General features: G+C 41.5%; 1 protein-coding gene across 1 annotated transcript in view; it reads left to right on the top strand.

Annotated features, from left to right (window-relative positions):
- Nucleotides 1-17763, top strand: part of LOC132826614 (uncharacterized) — a 211727-nt gene that overhangs the window by 96780 nt on the left and 97184 nt on the right. The window contains exons 32-35 of the mRNA XM_060842569.1: nt 2299-2361; nt 4135-4197; nt 11922-11984; nt 14829-14891. Of these exons, the coding sequence (XP_060698552.1) occupies nt 2299-2361; nt 4135-4197; nt 11922-11984; nt 14829-14891 (252 nt within the window). The remainder of the gene's footprint in view (nt 1-2298; nt 2362-4134; nt 4198-11921; nt 11985-14828; nt 14892-17763) is intronic.

Here is a 17763-nt window from a genome sequence, read left to right as displayed (position 1 = left end):
AAATCCAAGGGATCTTCAGGTGATGGGTAACATTGATGTTATGAAGCAGGTGGATCAGCCAATCACATTCAGCATTATCACAGTGGCATTACAAGGTTTCTAGCAGCATGGTGTGCCTTCAGTTTTGAATAACCATGTCAAACATTGATAATAATTCTCAGTTTAGGATTACTATTGTCACAAAGTTTACAGAAGAAAACATTTCATTTGTTAAATTGAATGCTGTGAATAGTATGATGCAGCAGCATGAGTCAATAATATGGAATTTTTGTTAATGCAGTGACAAAATCAAATTAAATACAATATTGGTAAACGTGTGTCTTTCTCTTCAAAAGAAGCGACCACAACAACAGGGACAAGCACCACAACTGCAATGACTGTCAGTTCTACAACTGGTGAGCAAATTCAATTTAACAATCAGGAAGCATTTGGCCAAAATATTTTTCTTCGTGTTGGCATTTGACAATGTCTTTGCTTCTTCATCACCCAAACATAACTTGTGTTCTGAAGACCTGCATTAATTTGTGTCTAAATCTCTACTCAGTTTGAATGTATGAATCTCAATTCCCTCATTGAAGGAAAACACATATTTTGTTGTTACTTAGTTTACACAAATCTGTTGCGCTCCTTTTTTCTCATGCCTTCACAAAGAAATGAAATGTAAATCTTTCAAAACCTGTTGCATTCCAATTGGATGTAATGATTGTGAATGCATTTCTTGAGGTGTAGTGGACAGCGAAGAGGGTTACCTCAGATTACAACGGACTATGGACCAGATGGGCCAATGGGCTGTGAAGTGGCAGATGGAGTTTAATTTAGATAAATGTGAGGTGCTGCATTTTGGGAAAGCAAATCTTAGCAGGATTTATACACTTAATGGTAAGGTCCTAGGAAGTGTTGCTGAAAAAAGAGACCTTGGAGTGCAGGTTCATAGCTCCTTGAAAGTGGAGTCGCAGATAGATAGGATAGTGAATAAAGCATTTAGTATGCTTTCCTTTATTGGACAGAGTATTGAGTACAGGCATTGGGAGGACATGTTGCGGCTGTACAGGGCATTGGTTAGACCACTTTTGGAATATTGCAAGCAATTCTGGTCTCCTTCCTATCAGAAAGATGTTATGAAACTTGAAAGGATTCAGAAAAGCTTTACAAGGATGTTGCCAGGGTTGGAGGATCTGAGCTATAGGGAGAAGCTGAACAGGCTTTGGCTGTTTTCCCTGGAACGTCGGAGGCTGAGGGGTGACCTGATAGAGGTTTACAAAATTATGAGGGGCATGGATAAGATAAATCGACAAAGTCTTTTCCCTGGCGTCGGGGAGTCCAGAAATAGAGGGCATAGGTTTAGGGTAAGAGGGGAAAGATATAAAAGAGACCTAAGGGGCAACATTTTCACGTAGTTTATGGAATGAGCTGCCAGAGGATGTGGTGGAGGCAGGTACAATTGCAACATTTAAAAGGCATTTGAATGGGTATATGAATAGGAAGGGTTTGGGGTGATATGGGCCGGGTGCTGGCAGGTGGGACAAGAATGGGTTGGGATATCTGGTCAGCATGGATGGGTTGGACCGAAGGGTCTGTTTCCATGCTGTACATCTCTATGACTCTAAGAATCAACAGCTACAACACAAACAACTACCACAACTGGATCTACAGCCAGTTCCACAACTGGTGAGTAACATCAGCTTTCACATTTCATTACAATGTATTTTCACATCAGATTGCCTCCATAGCTTCAACCACTTGTCTCTGAAAGTATGACCAAATATTCTTCAGAGCTCTTGTCCATTTCACATTCCTGTGGTGCCATGTAAATATGCATTGATTAGATTGTCGAAACATTTCTGCAACTCAGGTCACTTTGCCTTTTTGATAAAAATTGCAAGAGTGGATTCTAAACTAAGTTGTCATCTGGTAATTTTGAATACCATTCATACCTTTCAGAAGAAACAAACACATCTATACAACCAACTACAACTAGCTCCACCAGTGCTTCGACTAGAGATGAGTGAGGAAGTGCTTCAGTGTGGAATAGCCAGGCCTGAGAGGGAAATGATATTATTACCTTAGTTCTTTATTCGGACATTTCTGACAAATGAATAGCTTCATCCTCGGGAAGCAATGTCTTAACTTCAAAACTAAAACACGAAAGGCAGTAGTCCTTGAGCACATCCAAATCACGGCAGCTACCGGGGTATCGGGCACTGGATATGTCTGTGTTTCTGTGATGCTGACATTTGTACAATAATGTCTTCTCCCAACTTGGGCGTATTGAATGTGATTGCATTTGTTTCACTTCAGGACAAACAACGACAACAACAGGGATAACCACCACACCGAGTTCCCCTGCCAGTTCCACAACGGGTGAGTGCTGTCTTTTTTCATTCAACATGATAAATAATTAAACAAGATGAATTGGTGACAATTTAAATCCTCGGTCAGTGGAATTCCAGTGTCAGTTGAGTTTGACGTGTCATTCTCACAGCTCAGGAGTTTGTGGGATGACAAGCCGTTCCTGAGACTTGAACATCACCATCACCCACAGCTTTAATCTCCAGCAAACAATCTCCCTGGTATTAGATTAGGAATGGTAATCACGCAGCGTGCAGATAAATGTTAACAATCGATTATTACCAGTGTAACCCAACAACCAGGATTGGTTTACCACAACATTCTTTATTACCCATTCCCAATATGCACATTAAATGTCTGCTCAAACATCAAATTTAACAAAACAAGATGAGGACTCAAAGCAAAATGCTGGCGTGATGGTGATGTGACAGAACATAGAGAGAATTTTCACTCGTAACTCAGCCGATGTGGCATCATCTCTGTGACCAGAAACACAGTCAGCGCTCCAAATCCTCCGACTTCTTTGGAACTTTGCAATAAATCATTGGGATTCCAGCATAAAAACATGTGTGAAGTATTTCCTCTGCACATGGTGTGATGATTAACATTTCGGTAATACCCGCTTCCATCCAGCAACAAGGAATTGTTCTTTTGTGAAAGTACAATTAAATGTTAAAAATGCTGCATTGCTACTGCCTGGTTTAGAATGCTCCTTTTCTAATGTTTCATGTGGGTGTTAAAATTTGGACAATATTTCTATTGGTCATCTTATTGGTGAATGGTCATCCTGGTCCAATGCACACACACAAAACACCTGCAGTTCAAATGATTGTACACAAGTGATTCTGTTCTCTACATGATTCCATTGGAGACATTCAATGTCAAATTGTCCAAAACACTTTAAGGCCACTCAGTGAATCACAAGACAATGTGAAGTCTATTAAAGGACTGGGATTGCTGTATTATCCCTCCAGCAATTCATCCCAGAAATTTTGTTCAGACTACCAAATTCGAGTTTGCTATGAAAATCAAACCTCAACAACACTGCCGACCACAACCGGCCCAAACACAACCTCCACTGAAACATGTCCACCTGGAAAATTTAAAATTCATGTATGCTGGTATTTCTGCTTTGATTTTCAAAGTGTCTCAAGGACAGGAGCTGGCCCAGTTAACATTGGATATTGAGTACCCATGGACCCTGTAGTCATGGGAAGAATCAGAAATTGTCATTGAAAGTACGTCCAAAGTTCTTTCAGAGCTCTTGTCCATTTCACATTGCTGTGGTGCAATGAAAATGTACATTGATTAGATTATTGTACAATCTCTGCAACTCAGGTCACTTTGCCTTTCTGAGTAAAAATCACATGAGTGGAGTCTAAACTAAGTTAGCATTTGGTGATTTTGAATATTATTCATACATTTCAGAAGAAACAGCCACATCTATAACACCAACTACAACTGGCTCTACCAGTGCTTCGACTAGAGATGAGTGAGGAATTGAATCAGTGTGAAATAGTCAGGCCTGAGAGGGAAATGATTTTATTACCTTAGTTCCTTATTCGGGCATTTCTGACAAATGAATAGTTTCATCCTCGCGAAGCAATGTCTTAACTTCAAAACTAAAATACGAAAGGCAGTAGTCCTCGAGCACATCCAAATCACGGCAGCTACCGGGGTACCTGGCACTGGATATGTCTGTGTTTCTGTGATGCTGACATTTGCACAATAATGTCTTCTCCCAACTTGGGCGTATTGAATGTGATTGCATTTGTTTCACTTCAGAACAAACAACGACAACAACAGGGATAACCACCACACCGAGTTCAACTGCAAGTTCCACAACGGGTGAGTGCTGTCTTTTTTCATTCAACATGATAAATAATTAAACAAGATGAATTGGTGACAATTTAAATCCTCGGTGAGTGGAATTCCAGTGTCAGTTGAGTTTGACGTGTCATTCTCACAGCTCAAGAGTTCGTGGAATCACAAGCCGGTCCTGAGACTTGAACATCACCATCATCCACAGCTTTAATCTCCAGCAAACAATCTCCCTGGTATGAGATCAGGAATGATTCCCATCCAGCATGCAGATAAATGTTAACAATCAATTATTACCAGTGTAACCCAACAACCAGGATTGGTTTACCACAACATTATTGTTTACCCATCCCCAATATGCACATTAAGTGTCTGCTCAAACATAAACTTGAACAAAACAAGGTGAGGGCTCAATGCAAAATGCTGATGTGATGGTGATGAGACAGAACATAGAGAGAATTTTCATTAGTAACTCAGCAGATGTGGCATCATCTGTGCGACCAGAAATACAGTCAGCGCTCCAAATCCACCAACTTCTTTGGAACTTTGCAATAAATCATTGGGCTTCCAGCATAAGAACATGTGTGATGTTTTTCCTCTGAACATGGTGTGATGATTAACATTCTGGAGATATCCGCTTCCATCCAGCAACAAGGAATTGTGCTTTTGTGAAAGTACAATTAAATGTTAAAAATGCTGCTTTGCTGCTTCCTGGTTTAAAATGCTCCTTTTCCAATGTTTCATGTGGGCCTGATGAAGGGCTTATGCTCGAAACGTTGAATTCTCTATTCCTGAGATGCTGCCTAACCTGCTGTGCTTTGACCAGCAACACATTTGCAGGTGTTAAAAATTGCCCAACATTTCTATTGGTCATCTTATTGGTGAATGGTCATCCTGGTCCAATACACACACACCAAACGCCTCCAGTTCAAATGATTGTACGCAAGAGATTGTGTTCTCTACATGATTCCATTGAAGACATTCACTGTCAAATTGTCCAAAACATTTAAGGCCACTCAGTGAATCACAAGACAATGTGAAGTCTATTAGAGAAGTAGGATTGCTGTATTATCCCTCCAGCAATTCGTCACAGGAATTTTGTTCAGACTACCAATTTCGTGTTTGCTATGAAAATCAACATCAACAACATTTCGGACCACAACCAGCCCAAGGACAACCTCCACTGAAACATGTACACCTGGTAAATCTAAAATTCTTGTATGCTGGTATTTGGGCAATAATTTACAAAGTGTCTCAAGGACAGGAGCTGGCCTATTTGACATTGGATATGGATTACGCATAGACCCTGTAGTCATGGGAAGAATCAGAAATTGTCATTGAAAGTAGGTCCAAAGTTCTTTCAGAGCGCTTGTCCATTTCAAATTCCTGTGGTGCGATGGAAATGTACATTGATTAGATTATTGTACAATCTCTGCAACTCAGGTCACTTTGCCTTTCTGATTAAAAATCACATGAGTGGCGTCTGACCTAAGTTGGCATCTGGTGATTTTGAATATCATTCATACATTTCAGAAGAAACAGCCACATCTGTACCACCAAATAAAACAGGCTCTACCAGTGCTTCGACTAGAGATGAGTGAGGAATTGCTTCAGTGTGGAATATCCAGGGCTGAGAAGGAAATGATATTATAACCTTAGTTCTTTATTCGGGCATTTCTGTCAAATGAATAGCTTCATCCTCGTGAAGCAATGTCTTAACTTCAAAACTAAAATACGAAAGTCGGCAGTGCTCGAACACATTAAAATCACGGCAGCTACCGTGGTATCAGGCACTGGATGTGTCTGTGTTTCTGTGATGCTGACATTTGCACAATAATGTCTTCTCCCAACTTGGGCGTATTGAATGTAATTGCATTTGTTTCACATCAGGACAAACAACGACAACAACAGGGATAACCACCACACCGAGTTCAACTGCCAGTTCCACAACTGGTGAGTGCTGTCTTTTTTCTTTCAATATGATAAATAATTAAACAAGATAAATTGGTGACAATTTAAATCCTCGGTTAGTGGAATTCCAGTGTCAGTTGAGTTTGACATGTCATTCTCCCAGCTCAGGAGTTTGTGGGATCACAAGCCATTCCTGAGACTTGAACATCACCATCATCCACAGCTTTGATCTCCAGCAAACAATCTCCCTGGTATTAGATCAGGAATGGTAACCACGCAGCGTGCAGATAAATGTTAACAATCGATTATTACCAGTGTAACCCAACAACCAGGATTGGTTTATCACAACATTCTTCTTTACCCATCCCCAATATGCACATTAAGTGTCGGCTCAAACATCAAATTTAACAAAACAAGGTGAGGACTCATAGCAAAATGCTGGCGTGATGTTGATGTGACAGAACATGGAGAGAATTTTCACTAGTAACTCAGCAGATGTGGCATCATCTCTGTGACCAGAAACACAGTCAGCGCTCCAAATCCTCCGACTTCTTTGGAACTTTGCAATAAATCATTGGGCTTCCAGCATTCGAACACGTGTGACGTATTTCCTCTGAACATGGTGTGATGATTAACATTTCGGTAATATCTGCTTCCACCCAGCAACAAGGAATTGTGCTTTTGTGAAAGTACAATTAAATGTTAAAAATGCTGCTTTGCTACTTCCTGGTTTAGAATGCTCCTTTTCTAATGTTTCAAGTGGGTCTTAAAAATTAGCCAACATTTCTATTATCCTATCGGTGAATGGACATCCTGGTCCAATAAGCACACATCAAACGCCTCCAGTTCAAATGATTGTACGCAAGTGATTGTGTTCTCTACATGATTCTATTGGAGACATTCAGTGTCAAATTGTCCAAAACACTTTAAGGCCACTCAGTGAATCACAAGACAATGTGAAGTCTATTAAAGGAGTGGGATTGCTGTATTATCCCTCCAGCAATTCATCACAGGAATTTTGTTCAGACTACCCATTTCGAGTTTGCTAGGAAGATCAAACATCAACAACACTGCCGACCACAACCGGCCCAAACACAACCTCCACTGAAACATGTACACCTGGTAAATCTAAAATTCATGTGTGCTGGTATTTGGGCTATGACTTATAAAGTGTCTCAAGGACAGGAGCTGGCCCAGTTGACATTGGATAATGAGTTCCCATAGATCCTGTAGTCCTGGGAAAATCAGAAGTCGTCATTGAAAGTAGGTCTAAAGTTCTTTCAGAGCTCTTGTCCATTTCACATTCCTGTGGTGCAATGAAAATGTACATTGATTAGATTATTGTAAAATCTCTGTAACTCAGCTCACTTTGCCTTTTTGATTAAAAATCACATGAGTGGAGTCTAAACTAAGTTAGCATCTGGTGATTTTGAATATTATTCATACATTTCAGAAGCAACAACCACATCTATACCACCAACTACAACTGGCTCTACCAGTGGTTCGGCTAGAGATGAGTGAGGAATTGAATCAGTGTGAAATAGTCAGGCCTGAGAGGGAAATGATTTTATTACCTTAGTTCTTTATTCGGGCATTTCTGACAAATGAATAGTTTCATCCTCGCGAAGCAATGTCTTAACTTCAAAACTAATATACGAAAGTCAGCAGTGCTCGAGCACATCCAAATCACGGCAGCTACCGGGGTATCTGGCACTGGATATGTCTGTGTTTCTGTGATGCTGACATTTGCACAATAATGTCTTCTCCCAACTCAGGCGTATTGAATGTGATTGCATTTGTTTCACTTCAGAACAAACAACGACAACAACAGGGATAACCACCACACCGAGTTCAACTGCCAGTTCCACAACTGGTGAGTGCTGTCTTTTTTCATTCAACATGATAAATAATTAAACAAGATGAATTGGTGACAATTTAAATCCTCGGTGAGTGGAATTCCAGTGTCAGTTGAGTTTGATGTGTCATTCTCACAGCTCAGGAATTTGTGGGATCACAAGCCATTCCTGAGACTTGAACATCACCATCATCCACAGCTTTAATCTCCAGCAAACAATCTCCCTGGTATTAGATCAGGAATGGTTCACACCCAGCGTGCAGATAAATGTTAACAATCGATTATTACCAGTGTAACCCAACAACCAGGATTGGTTTACCACAACATTCTTGTTTACCCATCCCCAATATGCACATTAAGTGTCTGCTCAAACATCAAATTTAACAAAACATGGTGAGGTCTCAAAGCAAAATGCTGGCATGATGGTGATGTGACAGAACGTAGAGAGAATTTTCACAAGTAACTCAGCAGATGTGGCATCATCTCTGTGACCAGAAACACAGTCAGCGCTCCAAATCCTCCGACTTTTTGAAACTTTGCAATAAATCATTGGGCTTCCAGCAAAAAAAACATGTGTGAAGTATTTCCTCTGAACATGGTGTGATGCTGAACATTTCAGTGATATCCGCTTCCTTCCAGCAACAAGGTATTGTGCTTTTGTGAAAGTGGGCGGCACGGTGGCACAGTGGTTAGCACTGTTGCCTCACAGCTACTGTAGACCCGGGTTCAATTCCCGACTCAGGCGACTGACTGTGTGGAGTTTGCACGTTCTCCCTGTGTCTGCGTGGGTTTCCTCCGGGTGCTCCGGTTTCCTCCCACAGTCACAAAGATGTGCGGGTCAGGTGAATTGGCAAAGCTAAATTGCCCGTAATGTTAGGTAAGGGGTAAATGCAGGGGTATAGGTGGGTTGCGCTTCGGCGGGTCGGTGTGGACTTGTTGGGCCGAAGGGCCTGTTTCCACACTGTAAGTCTAATCTAAAAAAAATCTAATCTACAATTAAATGTTAATAATGCAGCTTTGCTACTTCCTGGTTTAGAATGTTCTTTTTCTAATTTTTCATGTGGGTGTTAAAAATTGGCCGACATTTCTATTGGTCATCTTATTGGTGAATGATCAATCTGGTCCAATACACACACAACAAATGCCTCCGGTTCAAATGATGTTGAACTGATAGAGATTGTACGCAAGCGATTGTGTTCTCTACATGATTCCATTGGAGACATTCGGTGTCAAATTGTCCAAAATACTTTAAGACCACTCAGTGAATCACAAGACATTGTGAAGTCTATTAAAGGAGTGGGATTGCTATTTAATCCCTCCAGCAATTCATCACAAGAATTTTGTTCAGACTACCATTTTCGAGTTTGCTATGAAAATCAAACATCAACAACACTTCGGACCACAACCAGCCCAAGGACAACCTTCACTGAAACATGTACACCAGGTAAACCCAAAATTCATGTGTGCTGGTACTTGGGCTATGATTTACAAAGTGTCTCAAGGACAGGAGCTGGCCCAGTTGACATTGGATATTGAATTCCCATAGACCCTGTAGTCATGGAAAGAATCAGAAATTGTCATTGAAAGTAGGTCCAAAGTTCTTTCAGAGCTCTTGTCCATTTCACATTCCTGTGTTGCCATGGAAATAAACATTGATTAGATTATTGTAAAATCTCTGTAACTCAGGTCATTTTGCCTTTCTGATTAAAAATCATAAAAGTCGAGACTGAACTGAGAAGGCATCTGTTGTTTTTGAATATCATTCATACATTTCAGAAGAAACAACCACATCTATACCACCATCTACAACTGGCTCAACCAGTGCTTCGACTAGAGATGAGTGAGGAATTGCTTCAGTGTGGAATAGCCAGGCCTGCGAGGGAAATAATATTATTACCTTAGTTCATTATTCGGGCATTTCTGACAAATGAATAGCTTCATCCTCGCGAAGAAATGTCTTAACTTCAAACCTAAAATACGAAAGGCAGCAGTACTCGAGCACATCCAAATCACGGCAGCTACCGGGGTATCTGGCAATGGATATGTCTGTATTTCTGTGATGCTGACATTTGCACAATAATGTCTTCTCCCAACTTGGGCGTATTGAATGTGATTGCATTTGTTTCACTTCAGAACAAACAACAACAACAACAGGGATAACCACCACACCGAGTTCAACTGCCAGTTCCACAATGGGTGAGTGCTGTCTTTTTTCATTCAACATGATAAATAATTAAACAGGATGAATTGGTGACAATTTAAATCCTCGGTCAGTGGAATTCCAGTGTCAGGAGAGTTTGAAGTGTCATTCTCACAGCTCAGGAGTTTGTGGGATCACAAGCCATTCCTGAGACTTGAACATCACCATCATCCACAGCTTTAATCTCAAGCAACCAATCTCCCTGGTATTAGATCAGGAATGGTCCCCACACAGCGTGCAGATAAATGTTAACAATCGATTATTACCAGGGTAGCCCAACAACCAGGATTGGTTTATCATAACATTATTGTTTACCCATCCCCAAGATGCACATTAAGTGTCTGCTCAAACATCAAATTTAACAAAACAAGGTGAGGACTCAAAACAAAATGCTGGCATGATGGTGATGTGACAGAACATAGAGAGAATTTTCACTAGTAACTCAGCCGATGTGGCATCATCTCTTTGACCAGAAACACAGTCAGTGCTCCAAATCCTCCGACTTTTTTGGAACTTTGCAATAAATCATTGGGCTTCCAGCATTAGAACATGTGTGAAGTATTTCCTCTGAACATGGTGTGTTGCTGAACTTTTCAGTGATATCCGCTTCCATCCAGCAACAAGGAATTGTGCTTTTGTGAAAGTACAATTAAATGTAAAAAATGCTGCCATGATAGTTCCTGGGTTAGAATGCTCCAATTCTCATGTTTCATATGGGTATTAAAAATTGGCCAACATTTCTATTGGTCATCTTATTGGTGAATGGTCATTCTGGTCCAATACACACACACCAAACGCCTCCAGTTCAACTGTTGTTTGACTGATAGAGATCGTACGCAAGCGATTGTGTTCTCTGCATGATTTCTTTGGAGGCATTCAGTGTCAATTTGTCCAAAACACTTAAAGGCTACTCAGTGAATCACAAGACAATATGAAGTCTATTAAAGGAGTGGGATTGCTGTATTATCCCTCCAGCAATTCATCACAGGAATTTTGTTCAGACTACCAATTTCGATTTAGCTAGGAAAATCAAACATCAACAACACTGCCGACCACAACCGGCCCAAGGGCAACCTCCCCTGAAACAAGTACACCTGGTCAATCTAAAATTCATGTGAGCTGGTATTTGGTATATGATTTACAAAGTGTCTCAAGGACAGGAGCTGGCGCAGTTGACATTGGATATTGAGTTCCCAGAAACCCTGAAGTCATGGGTAGAATCAGAAATTGTTATAGAAAGTAGGTCCAAAGTTCTTTCAGAGCTCTTTCCATTTCACATTCCTGTGGTGCGATGGAAATGTACATTGATTAGATTATTGCAAAATCTCTGTAACTCAAGTCACTTTGCCATTCTGATTAAAAATCACAAGAGTGGAGTCTAAACTAAGTTGGCATCAGGTGTTTTTGAAAATCATTCATACATTTCAGAAGAAACAACCACATCTGTACCACCAACTACAACTGGCTCTACCAGTGCTTCGACTAGAGATGAGTGAGGAATTGCTTCAGTGTGGAATAGAAAGCCCTGAGAGGGAAATGATATTATTATCTTAGTTCTTTATTCGGGCATTTCTGACAAATGAATAGCTTCATCCTCGTGAAGCAATGTCTTAACTTCAAAACTAAAATAGGAAAGGCAGCAGTGCCCGGGCACATCCAAATCACTGCAGCTACCGGGGTATCTGGCACTGGATATGTCTGTGTTTCTGTGATGCTGACATTTGCACAATAATGTCTTCTCCCACCTTGGGCGTATTGAATATGATTGCATTTGTTTCACTTCAGAACAAACAACGACAACAACAGGGATAACCACCACACCGAGTTCAACTGCCAGTTCCACAACGGGTGAGTGCTGTCTTTTTTCATTCAACATGATAAATAATTAAACAAGATGAATTGGTGACAATATAAATCCTCAGTCCGTGTAATTCCAGTGTCAGTTGAGTTTGACGTGTCATTCTCACAGCTCAGTAGTTTGTGGGATCACAAGCCATTCCTGAGACATGAACAACACCATCATCCACAGCTTTAATCTCCAGCAAACAATCTACCTGGTATTAGATCAGAAATGATTCCCACCCAGCGTGCAGATAAATGTTAACAATCGATTATTACCAGTGTAACCCAACAACCAGGATTGGTTTACCACAACATTCTTGATTACCCATCCCCAATATGCACATTAAGTGTCTGCTCAAACATCAAATTTAACTAAACAAGGTGAGGGCTCAAAGCAAAATGCTGGCGTGATGGTGATGTGACAGACCACAGGGAGAATTTTCACAAGTAACTCAGCCGATGTGACATCATCTCTGTGTCCAGAAAAACAGTCAGCGCTCCAAATCCTCCAACTTCTTTGGAAATTCCCAATAAATTATTGGGCTTCCAGCAATTCATCACAGGAATTTTGTTCAGACGACCAATTTCGAGTTTGCTAGGAAAATCAAACATCAACAAACCTGCCGACCACAACGGTCTCTAAGACAACCTCCACTGAAACATGTACACTTGCTCAATCTAAAATTCATGTGTGCTTGTATTTGGGCAATGATATACAAAGTGTCTCAAGGACAGGAGCTGGCCTGGTTGACATTGGATATTGAATTCCCAGAGACCCTGTAGTCATGGGAAGAATCAGAAATTGTCATTGAAAGTTGGTCCAAAGTTATTTCAGATCTCTTGTCTTTTTCAATAATGGGGTCTTCTCCCAACTTGGGCGTATTGAATGTGATTGCATTTGTTTCACTTCAGAACAAACAACGACAACAACAGGGATAACCACCACACCGAGTTCAACTGCCAGTTCCACAACGGGTGATTGCTGTCTTTTTTCATTCAACATGATAAATAATTAAACAAGATGAATTGGTGACAATATAAATCCTCAGTCCGTGTAATTCCAGTGTCAGTTGAGTTTGACGTGTCATTCTCACAGCTCAGTAGTTTGTGGGATCACAAGCCATTCCTGAGACATGAACAACACCATCATCCACAGCTTTAATCTCCAGCAAACAATCTACCTGGTATTAGATCAGAAATGATTCCCACCCAGCGTGCAGATAAATGTTAACAATCGATTATTACCAGTGTAACCCAACAACCAGGATTGGTTTACCACAACATTCTTGATTACCCATCCCCAATATGCACATTAAGTGTCTGCTCAAACATCAAATTTAACTAAACAAGGTGAGGGCTCAAAGCAAAATGCTGGCGTGATGGTGATGTGACAGACCACAGGGAGAATTTTCACAAGTAACTCAGCCGATGTGACATCATCTCTGTGTCCAGAAAAACAGTCAGCGCTCCAAATCCTCCAACTTCTTTGGAAATTCCCAATAAATTATTGGGCTTCCAGCAATTCATCACAGGAATTTTGTTCAGACGACCAATTTCGAGTTTGCTAGGAAAATCAAACATCAACAAACCTGCCGACCACAACGGTCTCTAAGACAACCTCCACTGAAACATGTACACTTGCTCAATCTAAAATTCATGTGTGCTTGTATTTGGGCAATGATATACAAAGTGTCTCAAGGACAGGAGCTGGCCTGGTTGACATTGGATATTGAATTCCCAGAGACCCTGTAGTCATGGGAAGAATCAGAAATTGTCATTGAAAGTTGGTCCAAAGTTATTTCAGATCTCTTGTCTTTTTCAATAATGGGGTCTTCTCCCAACTTGGGCGTATTGAATGTGATTGCATTTGTTTCACTTCAGAACAAACAACGACAACAACAGGGATAACCACCACACCGAGTTCAACTGCCAGTTCCACAACGGGTGATTGCTGTCTTTTTTCATTCAACATGATAAATAATTAAACAAGATGAATTGGTGACAATATAAATCCTCAGTCCGTGTAATTCCAGTGTCAGTTGAGTTTGACGTGTCATTCTCACAGCTCAGTAGTTTGTGGGATCACAAGCCATTCCTGAGACATGAACAACACCATCATCCACAGCTTTAATCTCCAGCAAACAATCTACCTGGTATTAGATCAGAAATGATTCCCACCCAGCGTGCAGATAAATGTTAACAATCGATTATTACCAGTGTAACCCAACAACCAGGATTGGTTTACCACAACATTCTTGATTACCCATCCCCAATATGCACATTAAGTGTCTGCTCAAACATCAAATTTAACTAAACAAGGTGAGGGCTCAAAGCAAAATGCTGGCGTGATGGTGATGTGACAGACCACAGGGAGAATTTTCACAAGTAACTCAGCCGATGTGACATCATCTCTGTGTCCAGAAAAACAGTCAGCGCTCCAAATCCTCCAACTTCTTTGGAAATTCCCAATAAATTATTGGGCTTCCAGCAATTCATCACAGGAATTTTGTTCAGACGACCAATTTCGAGTTTGCTAGGAAAATCAAACATCAACAAACCTGCCGACCACAACGGTCTCTAAGACAACCTCCACTGAAACATGTACACTTGCTCAATCTAAAATTCATGTGTGCTTGTATTTGGGCAATGATATACAAAGTGTCTCAAGGACAGGAGCTGGCCTGGTTGACATTGGATATTGAGTTCCCAGAGACCCTGTAGTCATAGGAAGAATCAGAAATTGTCATTGAAAGTTGGTCCAAAGTTATTTCAGATCTCTTGTCTTTTTCAATAATGGGGTCTTCTCCCAACTTGGGCGTATTGAATGTGATTGCATTTGTTTCACTTCAGAACAAACAACGACAACAACAGGGGTAACCACCACACCGAGTTCAACTGCCAGTTCCACAACGGGTGAGTGCTCTCTTTTTTCATTCAACATGATAAAGAATGAAATAAGTTAAATCAGATAAAACTTAAATTCTGTTCTATGAAATTTCTCTGTCAATCGAGGTCAATATGTCGTAGTCTCAGCTCATGTGTTTGTGGGAAGTTGAACCATTCCTCAGAATTGACCATCAATATCAAACGCTTTGTCTTTGGCAGAGAATCTCCCTGGTATTGGATCATAATAGGTTCCCACAGGGTTCCCACAACACAGATGGCCTCCTTCTTCAAACACCACAATTTCCCCCCAGACGTGATCGGTAATGCTCTCCACCGCATCTCATCCACTTCCTGCTCCTCCGCCCTTGAGCCCTGCCCCTCCAATCGGCACGAGGACAGAACCCCACTGGTCCTCACCTACCACATCACCCACCTCCGTATACATCATATCATCCGTTGTCATTTCTGCCACCTCCAAACGGACCCCACTACCAGCGATATATTTCCCTCCCTCCCCTATCAATGTCCCTATCCAGTCCCACCATAACTCCCTCGTCAGGTCCACACCTCCCACCAACCCAACCTCAACTCCCAGCACATTCCCCGGCAACCGCAAGAAATGCAAATCTTGCGCCCACACCTCCCGCCTTACTTCCCTCCAAGGCCACAAGGGATCCTTCCATATCCGCCACACATTCACCGACACCTACACACATCATTTACTGTGCCTGCTGCACCCGATGTGGCCTCTTCTACATTGGGGAGGCAGGCTGACTACTTGCGGAACGTTTCAGAGAACACCTCTGGGACACCCGGACCCACCAACTCAAACACCCCGTGGCTCAACACTTCAACTCCCCTCCCACTCCACCAAGGACATGCAAGTCCTTGGACTCCTCCATCTCCAGACCATAGCAACATGACGGCTGGAAGAAAAGCGCCTCAAATTCCGTCTAAGAGCCCTCCAATCACAAGGAATGAACTCAAATTTCTCCAGGTTCCTCATTTCCCCTCCCCCCACCTTGTCTCAGTCCCAATCCACCAACTCAGCAGAACCTTTCTAACTTGCAATCTTCTTCCTGAACTCTCCGCACCCACCTGCAGTCTGGGCTACCACCCTCACCTTTAACTCCTTCCACCTATCACATTTCCAACACCCCTCCCCCAAGTCGCTCCTCTCTACCTTTTATCTTAGCCTGCTTGGCACACTTTTCTCATTCCTGAAAAAGGGCTCATGCCCGAAACGTCGATTCTCCTGTTCCTTGGATGCTGCCTGAGCTGCTGTGCCTTTCCAGCAACACATTTTCAGCTCTGATCTCCATCGTCTGCAGTCCTCACTTTCTCCCACAGGGCATACTAATAAATGTTAATAGTTGATGAGTGCAAATGTAACCCAACACCCAGGTTTAGATTTTCATACCAATATTGATTACCTATTCCCATTGTACATTTGCCCTTGATATCAAGTCTCTGCTTTTTCATCAACTTTAACTAATGAAGATTAAGACTCACAACAGAATGCTGGTTGTTCTGGTGATGTGACAGAACAAGAAGAGAATTTTCTGAAGAAAGACAACAGATGTGTTATCATCTCCATGTCCAGAAACACAGTCAACAATCCCAGTCCTTCCACTTCTTTGGAATTTTGCTCTGATTCCTCTGGCTTTCTGTAAAAATGTACACCAAGTATTTTTTTGGAACATTGTGTGACGATTGGCATTCTGGTGATATCTGCTCCCAACCAGCAATGATGAATTTTGCTTTTTTAAAGTACAGTTAAATGTTCAGAATTCTTCTTTGTCACTTATGTAATTTGAATGCTCCTTTTCTATTTGCTTCATGTGTGAGTTAAGTATTCTCCAACTTTTCTATTGGTCATCTGTGTTGGTAACTGGTCTTCCTGGTCCAAAAAACATCTGCCAAACTCCTTCAGTCCAAAGGATGTTGAATTTGTGGGACACACATGGAAGGGATTGTCTTCTAACCCTGATTCCAACTGAGACACCCAGTGTCAATTTGTCCAACACACTTCGAGATTCCTAAGTGAATTACAGGACAACACGGATTATATTAAAGGAGTAGGATTACTGTGTGATCACTCTAGCAATTACATTATAGAGTCAGACCCTTCGGTGCAACTCTTCCACGCTGATCAGATATCCTTACCTAATCTGGTGCCAATTGCCAGCACCTGGCCCATATCCCTCTAAACCCTTCCAATTCATTAGCCCTTCTAGATGCCTTTTAAATGCTGTAATTGCACCAGCCTCTCCCACTTCCTCTGGCAGCTCATTCCGTTCAAGCATGACCCTTTGTGTGAAAAGCTTACCCTTTAGGTCCCTTTTATATCTTTGTCCCCCCTCACCCTAAACCTATGGCCTTTTAATCTGGACTCGCCCACCACAGGGACCTTGTCTGCTTATCGTATCTGTGCCCCTTATGACTGTATAAACTTCTGTAAGGTCACCTCTCAGCCTCTGACACTCCTCTGACAGCCCCAGACTATTCAGCCTTTCCCTATCGTTCAAATCCTCCAACTCTGGTAACACCCTTGTTAATCTTTTCTGAACCCTTTCAAGTTTCACAACATCCTTTCAAGTTTGCTGTGAAAATCAAATATCAACAATACTTCCAATGTCAACCGGTCTAAATTCAACTTCCACTGATACAGGTACACCTCGTGAAGCGAAAATTCACGTGAGCTGGTGTCGGATCTGAGATTCACAAAGAGTCTCGAGGTCAGGATCTGGTCACATTGACATTGGATATTGAGTTCCCATAGACACTGTAGCCATGGGAGGAATCTTACATTTTCATTGATACACTGTGGTCTGGCTTCTGAGCTATGCCTCAGTTGTCTGATTTGTAATAATTAAGCGACAGATAGAGAATGTTAAGA

The sequence above is a fragment of the Hemiscyllium ocellatum genome, chromosome 23 (genome assembly GCF_020745735.1).
Source record: "Hemiscyllium ocellatum isolate sHemOce1 chromosome 23, sHemOce1.pat.X.cur, whole genome shotgun sequence".
Classification (NCBI taxonomy): Eukaryota; Metazoa; Chordata; class Chondrichthyes; order Orectolobiformes; family Hemiscylliidae; genus Hemiscyllium; species Hemiscyllium ocellatum.
This window is presented reverse-complemented; position numbering and strand designations above follow the sequence as displayed.